Here is a 10,708-nt window from a genome sequence, read left to right on the forward strand (position 1 = left end):
TATGTTTTGGGGGTTACTCATAGCCTAAATTTACTTTAAAATGAAAAGTAAGATAGTTGTAGCTTCCACTGCGATATATACACACTGTCATGATGTGTCGATATGCTGATATCGGGTTGCTTAAAGTACTTTTTCTTAAATTTAGACGATTTAAAAAAGGTCTAAGTTTTACTATCACATCTGTGCTTCTCTTTCTGTTTACACTCTTTACCTCTTTGAAAGGAATAAATCTGCTTTCTGGCTGTTCTTCTAATCTTGACACATGAAGACTGGTTGCAGTTTAAGTCTGCATGATCCCAATTTATTTTTCTGATGGTGCATGTCAAGCCATCATAATAACCGCCGAACATGCAGAGGTCACACTGCTCCCAGTCCAGCTGATGAACTTCCAGAAAGTCTTTACAAAACAAAACCATTTTTAATTTTACCCTTAACGCACACTGACTGTATGGCCTAAAGGCACTCTGACTCTGGTTTTCTGTTGCTGTTGTAACACTTTGTACTCCTGCACACCTGTCCTTTGTTTTTTTATTTTCATCACACTTACTGGATCTCTCTTTTTTTTTGTGACTTTTTTCTTTACCCTTCATCTCTCTTTTTAACACTGTAACTGATTTTGTGCACTAGTGTCAATAAATAAAACAACAACAAAAAAAACGACTTTGTATGTCCGGAGAAAAAAAAAAAAAGGACTCGAGCATTTTCTGTAGAGGAAGCAGCTTATCGAACGACCCCGTCCCCCTCTCAAACACCCACCCACATCCCCTCCACCTGCCTGGACTGTGTGTTGTCGTCTGTAGCGTAGAGGCTGTTCGTTTCGTGCAGCATGAATCCACCCGTTCCTGTCTGTGTCTCGTGTTGTGTAGCTCGCTGTTTCACCTGTTTGTTGTTGTTTTGTGGTAGTGGTAGTTGTTAGTGGTTTTCTGTATGGTGGTTCTTTTGTAACACCCCTCACAGACCTGCACTCAGTGGTTGCCATGGTTTTACCCATGATCCAGTTTGGTGTATAGCAGTGGACTCTTTGGAAACTTTGCACCTGGGCAAGTATAAAGTCACAACTTAGTACCATGTAGTGAACACCTGTAGTGACTCTAGTTGTAGTGACCAGTAGGTTTAACTTTGTATTCTTCTGTTGCCAGAGTTCAACCACAATCAGACCAGACTCCTGTTAGAAAACAGCTGATTTTAGAGGCCATCACAACACATAACATAGAAGATCAAATTTACAGTGCATTATTAGGAAAATGTAAAGCTAATATAGTATTGATAGATAGTTACAATGTGTGGCTGTAATCATTAGTCGATTGATTCATTATTTTAATAATTAATTGTTTAAATCATTTCAAGCAAAACTGCCAAATACTTCCTGATTTTTTTTTTGTCATTACATGCTTGTAATCTGAATATAATTTCTAGTTAAGTTTTGCTCAGAAAAAACTAAACTATGACCGGTCTTGTAAATAAATATTCCTCTTACTAACAATGTCCTTAGCATTTATTGCTCTTTTTTTCTTTATTTTATTACCTTTCACTAAGTTTTTGTGCTTATTTTTAGCGGTGGATCTAAATAGATAGCTAGAATAGATGTAGTGTCATTTAGAGTCTGTGGATTGTCAGTAGTGACCTGCTGGAACATCACAGCTGCTCATTTTAGGTCATAGTTTAACTTTGAAAGACATTGCCATTCAGGTTGGCCCCATTTAGAGGAATTATTTGGGAATACATTTATTTATTGAGCTTTTAAAGGCTATAGAGTTAAAAAAAATATTTGAGTGAAAATGAGGACAGAATAATTCTGTCTGTCAGAATCAAATGATAAGAAAAATGGAAACCAGTTGGCAGTGAATTTCATGAGACGGCTTTTTTCTATCTCGCATAGAGAATCTAATTTAACACGTCTCTTATCCTCTCCTGCCATCTTCTCTCTCATCTCACTCTTTGTTCTGTTCCCGTCCCCGCTTCCCTCCCCCTCTTTTTCCCATTTCCCCGCTTCCCTCTCCCTCCTCAGAAAGTCCTGGTTCAGAGGACTCTCCGCTGGGAAGTCCCCGCGTGGTCGTTAACGGCAACGGCTCTGCGAACGGGCAGGGTTTGGGTGGCACCGGGCTCCTGGGTGCAGGGCAGTGTCCCGAGGGACAGCAGCTATCACCGCTTACAAGCCCGCTGCTTACTGAGGCCGGATACGTGCGTAACGAGGATGAAGAGGAGGCGAGGAGGAAGGTGGGTTTTATGATCTATACCACCAAAAGAAAGAAAGAAAGAAATCACCTTTAAAATGAGAAAATAACAAATATGTTATTAAAATATGGAGAAACAATGAAAATATTAGATTTTTTTTTTCCGTAAAATAATCACAAAGTAAAATATGATGCTTTGTTCATCATTTCCATGATAAACAGATTAAAACTGTTTTCTATAGATGACGAAAGGATTTTATGAATAAATAGCGATTGATGAATGGATGGTCAGATCGATCTCATCTTTGTGTTTGTGTCTAGAAGTTTCCCACAGATAAAGCCTACTTCATCGCCAAGGAACTGTTGACCACAGAGCGGACCTACCTCAAAGACCTGCAGGTCATCACAGAGGTAAAGAGTGTGTGTGTGTGTGTGTGTGTGTGTGTGTGTGTGTGTGTGTGTGTGTGTGTGTGTGTGTGTGTGTGTGTGTGTGTGTGTGTGTGTGTGTGTGTGTGTGTGTGTGTGTGTGTGTGTGTGTGTGTCCATATGTACTGTCCTCTCCACCCAAACTGTGATGTGTATCTTATCTGGCTGTGAGAAATTAAATCACTCCCTGAAATATAAGAGTGAGCTAAACTCTGGCTCCTTCAGAGCCTTCGTACTGGAATCGTGAGTCATTTCAAAGTCTGGATTTTTGGGAAAGTGAACCAAAGTTAATCTTTTTAACCAGACCTGGTGAGTCAGATTTGGTTTGTGCCAGAATCAGGATGATAATTTGCTGTTTTTACAGCTTTATATTAATAAAGTTACCACAGTTCGGTCTTTTGAAAACCAAAAATATCTATCTTTAGTTTTTTACTGTGAACCAAAATCACAAGCTGACAATCGCTGGTTTTCTATAATGTGACATTTATATTACATTTCAGCATGCTGGTCCTGCATTTTGGACTTGTTTTTTATCCCCACTCTGGAAGTGGGCTTTTATGTGCCTTCATTTTGGCCCAGAGCTGAAGTCAGAGGTTCAACATTGGAGGGTTTATGAGTGTTTTTCTTGTGCAGGACAGATGACCGATAAAAAAAAAGCAGCGTCCATGTGAGTTTGGAAACTCAAAGCTGCATCTTGTTTGTTCTTTAAGCGTGCGCAGACCATTAGCTCACGGCTCTTTAAGTAAACATATAAAACCACTAAAATCAACACAGAGGAGAAACTCACTGTTTTTATAGAAACACAAAGTCTGCATCCCAAATCCTGGGATGAAAGTGCAGCTTAATGTGGGTCAAAGTTGACTGTCTGTCTGTTTTTACTGTCTGTTACTAAAATAAAAACAACAGCAGCGGTAGTATAAAGAGCAGCAATGAGGAAACACGGGTCCAGACACCTGCCTGCTGAAGACCACATCACCTTCATATTAAACGTGCGACCTCTGACCTCGCTGTGGAGAGAAAATATTTCTCTTCAGTCTTTTTCTCCTTCTCAGCTGTTTTTCTTAACAACAGTTTCCACCCTCTCTGATGTGGGAAGAAGGCGTGCGCTGGCTTCTTTTTTTTTTTTACATTTTAAAGCTCTTCAATATTTTCTTTGGCTTGTGCAGCTCAGGCCTGACATCCCATGCCCTCCCCTTTCCCTCCCTCCCTCCTTCCCTGCCGCCTCCCGCGCTGTCACTCGTCCTCATCCTTCTGCGAAACAGCTGGACGGCCTCCTGTCTGCTCTAGCTGTCATGGTGACGTGTGATTTACTCTGAAGGGGTATATAACACCTCCGTGTCAGGGGTCGTAGTGCGCTCGCACGGGGCCACGAGGATCCGACCGTGTTTGTTTGTGTGTGTCTCGCTGATGGAGTTCTGGCGCTTTCAAGTCAGATCCCTCTTTCTGACCTGCCGACCTGCTAACGGTCTGTAGGGATCAGACTCGGGATCAGTAATGCGTGTAGTTGTGTGTGTAATTGGTGGTTAGTGGGTAGTTTTCCATGTGTAGAAGTTGATTTCAAACTACACACACAGCTAATTCTGACTCAACTAAAGATTATTTTCTCAGTAACTTGACTAAACATTTACTCTGTAAAAAACAGTGTTGTTTCCCACAGCTCTGTCGTCTCACCAACCAACCACGAAAAATATACAAGGGCTTATTACAGAAGACAAAGAAAAGCAGGGAAAACAAAGACGATTAATTGATTATTTAAGTAGTTGCAGATTCATTTTCTGTCAATCAACTAATCGATTCGCTTCACTTCGCTGTAGAGCTCCTTGCATATTAGTCACCTCATTACAGCTTTTATATCATTCAATCATCATCTCTGTGTTTTTTTATGTGATGCATTTTCTTTTTCCACATGACCACATGTCTAATCACTGCTCTATTTCTGCCCTTTTGTGTGTGTGTGTGTGTGTGTGTGTGTGTGTGTGTGTGTGTGTGTGTGTGTGTGTGTGTGTGTGTGTGTGTGTGTGTGTGTGTGTGTGTGTGTGTGTGTGTGTGTGTGTGTGTGTGTGTGTGTCAATCATCCAGTCCTTCCAAACTGCTGTGGGGAAAGACGAAGCATTTCCAGACTCCGTTAAGACCCTGATCTCTTCCAACTACGATCCGGTCCACAAGTTTCACCAGGGATTCCTCAAAGAGACGGAGCAGCGGCTCGCGCAGTGGTCAGTGTTTGTATGTGCCCATTCACAAGACTGAAAATCACCAATTATTTCTTTTATAGTTTCATTTTATGCAAAAAATGAGGATCAACTTAACATTTAAGTTTTTTATGGAGGAAAAAGCCTAAAAACAGGAAAATAATAGAAACTAAAATGGACAAAAATAACATGAATGATTAAAACCAGATGTCATTACAAGTTTCGAAAAGGTTTAGAAAGATTAGCTGGGCAGACGCAGTTGATTAGGATCACTGGTAAGTAAAACAGAAGAATGAGAAGCATTTTGAGAGCAGATTAGTGCTGCTGCTATTAGCAGCCTTAGACAAAAACATAGGAATCCCCTCTATTGTAGTATTTCTGGCTTGTTTCCAATCAGCTGTTCCAGTCTGAAACATACATTTTTGCTACAACACACACACACCAGATTTGGGGGTAATGAAATGATTTGATTCATTTCCTTTCTTGAAACCGAGATGAACAGCTTTGTTAACAAAGAGAAGTAGACTGCAGCACAGCTTCTTCTCTCTTTTAAATAAGAATTCTCACCTAAAACTAAACAACCTTCAGCCATAATGTGACTCTAAAAGACCCTAAATCTGATATACACATGCAAATACCTCAAAGTCCTCACCGTGCCCCCAAAGGGAATCTGCTCTGTTGTTTCTGTGAGGACACACTAACAGAAGATGAATGGGATTGTGGGAGATGAATGAGAATTTTCCAGTCCCGTGTGATAAACTAAGCTCTATGCTGACATCTACTGGTGGATAAATGTTACTGCACATACATATTGTCTCCTGCCTGTTGTCTCTCACAGGGAAGGCCGCTCTAACGCTCACATTAAAGGTGACTACCAACGAATTGGTGATGTTTTACTGAAGAACATTCAGGGTCTGAGGGTAAATATTCTATACCTCCCTCTTATTCTTTCTTCTTCATTATCCCTCAATGTCAGGTTTGGGTTACAAATGTAGAAACTGAGTTACGCCTCTAATGTGGGGATCTCTCTCTTTTGCATGTACAGCAGCTCACAGTTCACCTGCAGAAACATTCAGAGGGCCTCGTGGAGCTGGAGCGGGCCTGCAGGTAGGAAGCAAAAACCTGCACTTTTATTTTGTTGTCATAAACGTTTGACAAGTTGATGAAATTGTAGCAGAGTTTTTGAGAAGAAAAAACATCTCTGTTTGTCCTCAGGTCCAGTCGGAAGGTGGAGGCTCTGTGCCGCGACTTTGAGCAGCAGAGAGTTTGCTACCTGCCCCTCAACATCTTCCTCCTCAGGCCTCTGCACCGCCTGTTGCACTACAAACTCATCCTGGAGAGGCTCTGCAAACACTACCCGCCCACGCATGATGACTTCAGGGACTGTAGAGGTACACAAGGCTCCTCTTCACATCCACCTTTGATCCCTTGTGTATTTTTTGTATTTATTTTTTATACCCATCTTCTTATCTTCTTCGATCGTCCTCCAGCGGCCTTGGCGGACATCTCAGAGATGGTGCTGCAGCTTCAGGGCCCCATGATGAAGATGGAGAACTTCCAGAAGCTTCTAGAGCTGAAGAAAGATCTAACGGGCATCGACAACCTCGTCACCCCCGGGAGGGTTCGTCTCTTTATTTACTTAGACTCCTGCACATAGCGACTCACCCTGGACACCTCTGTTGTTCTCATTCATGTATTGTGTATATGTATTTGACTTCCAGGAGTTTATCAGGCTCGGCTGCCTCAGCAAGCTATCTGGGAAAGGCCTTCAGCAGAGAATGTTCTTCCTGGTATGACTTTACGCTTCTTTCTACCAAACAAAAACAAAGTGTCTCGGACTGAAAATCTCCCTCACTTTCTTTCTTTTCTTCCTTTCTGTTTGTTCTTCCTCCAGTTCAGTGATTCCTTGGTGTACACCAGTCGAGGGATGACCCCATCTAACCAATTTAAGGTTCATGGCCAGCTGCCTCTCTATGGCATGACGGTACATCATTTTATTTTTATTGTCATTATTTTTTTTTTTTGCATGATTGACTGGCACAGTAAAAGTAAAAAAACACATAAAACTACTTGAATCCATGTTTCAGATGTTGAAATTGTATTTAATTTTGAAGTTGAAGCTTGTTTTCACATCTAGTTTTATGGATTTGTTTGCATGTATGTGCTGTAAATGTACCTTCCTGATGTTTTTCAGGTTTTTTTGCAGATTTTTTTGAAGTGTTTCTTGGTTTTCTGATGTTGTATCTTGCAGATCAGAGAGAGCGAGGAGGAGTGGGGAGTCCCTCATTCATTCACCTTGTTTGGTCAGCGTCAGTCCGTGGTGGTGGCAGCCAGGTACGTGTGAAAATGTGACAAGAACAAAGAAATCAACTGAATTTCTAACAAAATCAAATCATGCATAATGAATGGGAGACAACAGTTTTAGAGAATAATACAGGTCGGCCTCATTAAAAATGGATCTCTGCTTCTCTACAGGACCAATTTGATTGTCCTCAAATTAAAATGGACTATGTGACCCAGTTTCTCTTCAGTTACTCATTCACTGATTAAAAAGTTTCATGTGCATAGATAATTGAGATTGTTCTCTGTACTGCCGACTTGATTATACACGGTGATTGGAATTGGCTTTGTCTTTTTACACTTTTTTTCTTTCTCTGTCATCTTTTTTAATCCCGTGTGTTGAGCTGGAAGAGTTTAAGTTAACTATTACAGACATCTCTCACCTCTTTTATCCACGTATTTCTGTGTGTTTGTGTCCAGCTGTGCGTCGGAGATGGAGCGGTGGGTGGAGGACATCAGGATGGCCATCGACTTGGCAGAGCAGAGCAGCAGCCCGAGCAGCGACCTGCTCTCCACCACTTTCCCTGACAACAGTGAGTGTTTCCTCCACGTACAGTACAGACTGCTCGCTACTGGCCGGACCAAAGTGCGTCGGTCATTCGCTTTACCCACGCAGATTTTCCACAGGATTTGAACCATTAAACCCAAACTCCTGCTGCCAGCTACTTCCTACCCAAACATTTCTTCATCATCACCAGGTCTCACACGACTCTGGGAACCAGAAAAATAAATTAGATAAGACGTCAGTAGTGTGACGTCTGATTTGTCCATGATGGCTTTTCTTGCCAAAATCTCAGTTAATGTGACACAGAAGCTTCAGCTGGGACGAGACAGGTAATATTCTCCCAGATGCAGAAGATATTTTTCAATCCCTCTCAGGCAGGCGGCAGCTTTCAGCCCCTCATGAATAATCTCTTGTCCCAGGTGGTCTTTCATCATATTTTTTATGTCACCTGATATATGTAGGTCCACTTCCCAGCTGCTCACCCCCCTCTCGCTTCTTCTTCTTCTTTCATTCTTTTATCTTAAACACCTGTCACAGTTTTCAATGAGTCCTCCACCTTTGGTTTGACGTCTCCTTTCTGTCTCAGCTAAATCACCTGCTGTGTACATTTTTTTTACTATTTTTCTCTATTTATTTTTTTTGGACCTGACTTTATTTAAATTCTTTGATCAGGTCTTTGTTCTGCATCAAAGAAGCTCCCCCATATTAAACCCTGATAAAAGCTCCTACTATGTATAGCATACTTATAGAATTACACCAAAGTCTCACCTTAAAAAAGGCAGAGGAGGAAACCCAAACCAACTGTTTGCATGCTGGAAGTGTACGAAGCTCCATAAGAGCAGTTACAAACAAGGTAAATCCTGAAAAGAAGCATTAATGAATGAATGAATGATGTCAGTAGGAACCCGTGATGTGTCTACATTAGGACAGCAGTGTCCATTTATTGACCCCCCCCCCAGTCCCAGTGACTTTCTCCTGCTAACCAGCATGTCTGACCTGCCCGTCGTTCCCCAGAGCTCTCCGAGGACGCCGCAGCCGAGCTGGAGTCGGAGGAGGAGCTGTGCGGCTCGCGCTCGTCTCTGGAGCGTCAGGGTCACCGTGGTAACACCACCGTGCACGTGTGCTGGCATCGCAACACCAGCGTGTCCATGGTGGACTTTAGCGTTGCCGTGGAGGTACCGCACTGTGTTTGTCTGTGTGTGTCTTCCTCGTCTCCTCTCTCCACACATCACACCTCCTCTCCAGCTCGTGGCTGTGGAGTCTGTTTCTGTCCGGTCTGTGTTGTTGTCTGTCCTCTGGTCTTCTCCACAGGCAAAGGACCATTGTCCCAGTGTCCTTTGCCTCTTCTTCTCATGTTTGTCCTGTTCTCTTTCCTCCATCTTTCTCCATCTTTACAACCATGTGTTCCTCTGTCCACACTGACGTTGATAGAGGCCTCTAGTCCGGCCAGTGAGTTGATGAGGCCCCTCAGCAGACTTCAGGGGCCCCGGGCTCTCTCTGTGGTTTGCTGGTGCAGAACACACAGCCTGTCCTTTAGTGACACCCGCAGGAGCAGAGAGGTACTGCAACAGCTGAGAACATTGATCCATAAGTGGGACAGTTCACTACAAATACAAGATGAAGCTCCTCATGAATTAATAATTGTACTGGTAGCAAGTCTACGGAGTCCTAAATCTTCTCCTGCCTAACAACTTAAATGCAAAAGAGTGAAACAGATGAGCAATTAGTGAAAATATGTGTCCTAAAATCTAAACTACTTTTGATTTAATTTATATTGGTGCTCTTTAATGTTCTCTTTTTTTACTCAACTTTTCTGACTATGAGTGTAATGAAGGAGAGGAATTTCCCATCCTTCGTCTCATTTTAACATTGAAATATAAAATTTTACTAAAGTGGGTTTGTTCTCACTTTCTTCTCTTTCCTCCCTGTCTTCTCTTTGCAGAACCAGCTGTCAGGGAACCTGCTGAGAAAGTTTAAGAACAGTAATGGCTGGCAGAAGCTCTGGGTGGTCTTCACCAACTTCAGCCTCTTCTTCTACAAGTCACACCAGGTTAGACACATAAGAGTGTACTGAAAATTACAAGTGAAAGAAAGTGGTTGACAGTCTCCTTAAAATCGCCTTTATTGTATATTTTAGTGAAATGTTCTGTAGCTGCAGCTGAGTCTCGTGTAGCAGGGGTTAGTAGATCTGACTTGAAGTGTTCAAGCACAATGAACATGAGTAAAGATGATGCAGTGAGTGAGGTTTTCCTCACTGTCCTGACTCGTGTGCCTGCAGGACGACTACCCTCTGGCCAGCCTCCCTCTGCTCGGCTACTCTGTCACCGTCCCATCGGAGTCGGAAAACATCCACAAAGATTACGTCTTCAAGCTCCACTTTAAATCCCACGTCTACTACTTCAGATCAGAGAGCGAGTACACCTTCGAAAGGTGCGTGAAATAAATGCAACCTGCTCCAACTTGCTTGTGAGGAAGATAACGTGGGATATTTTAGCATGACATTGACCTCTTATTCATCAATTAGATCACAATATCTTATTGAGCCTATACACTGCATGACACATTCATCAGTTTGTAGATCTAAAGATGGTTTGATTAGATGTACTTCTTCTTATCTCCAGGTGGATGGAGGTGATCCGCAGCGCCACCTGCTCTGCCAGCCGCTCCCTGCCGAGCACCAGGAAAGACCTTTATTGATGATTCTGCCTCCTTCAGCTCACCTCTTCCTCCTCCTCCTCCTCCTCCTCCTTCTCTCTCTGACACTCACCTGGGTGAAAGTCTGGACCTTCGACTTCACAAAAACCAGAAAAGACTCTTTTTAAAGGCATAGATTCATGTTGCAGCCGACACTGATTAATACCTCTGAATAGTTGACTCGCACTCTTTACACACACACACACACACACACACACACACACACACACACACACACACACACACACACACACACACACACACACACACACACACACACTCAGAGGTCTTCCCACTTCACCTCTTGTTCCCACCTTTTTGTTACACACTCTCTGCACCACCCGTGTCTGATTAGACACAAACTGCCTGCAGTCGTCCAC

General features: G+C 42.6%; 1 protein-coding gene across 2 annotated transcripts in view; it reads left to right on the forward strand.

Moving 5' to 3' along the window:
• Positions 1-10,612, forward strand: part of LOC138628658 (FERM, ARHGEF and pleckstrin domain-containing protein 1-like) — a 46,708-nt gene extending 36,096 nt beyond the window's left edge. The window contains exons 14-28 of one of the 2 annotated variants that reach the window (XM_069711822.1): positions 2,009-2,217; positions 2,499-2,585; positions 4,680-4,813; positions 5,628-5,709; positions 5,835-5,896; positions 6,005-6,180; positions 6,280-6,410; positions 6,511-6,579; positions 6,684-6,773; positions 7,041-7,123; positions 7,550-7,662; positions 8,649-8,809; positions 9,577-9,684; positions 9,913-10,064; positions 10,256-10,612. In XM_069711822.1, coding sequence (XP_069567923.1) covers positions 2,009-2,217; positions 2,499-2,585; positions 4,680-4,813; positions 5,628-5,709; positions 5,835-5,896; positions 6,005-6,180; positions 6,280-6,410; positions 6,511-6,579; positions 6,684-6,773; positions 7,041-7,123; positions 7,550-7,662; positions 8,649-8,809; positions 9,577-9,684; positions 9,913-10,064; positions 10,256-10,331 — 1,733 coding nt within the window. In that variant the 3' untranslated portion in view covers positions 10,332-10,612. Of the gene's footprint in view, positions 1-2,008; positions 2,218-2,495; positions 2,586-4,679; positions 4,814-5,627; positions 5,710-5,834; positions 5,897-6,004; positions 6,181-6,279; positions 6,411-6,510; positions 6,580-6,683; positions 6,774-7,040; positions 7,124-7,549; positions 7,663-8,648; positions 8,810-9,576; positions 9,685-9,912; positions 10,065-10,255 lie in introns of both variants that reach the window. The other variant, XM_069711821.1, reaches the window with a different exon arrangement.
• Positions 10,613-10,708: the final 96 nt, after the last annotated feature.

The sequence above is a fragment of the Brachyistius frenatus genome, unplaced genomic scaffold (assembly GCF_029030835.1).
Source record: "Brachyistius frenatus isolate BFR_SWC_R1_liver_20210118 unplaced genomic scaffold, ASM2903083v1 Contig_103, whole genome shotgun sequence".
NCBI lineage: Eukaryota > Metazoa > Chordata > Actinopteri > Embiotocidae > Brachyistius > Brachyistius frenatus.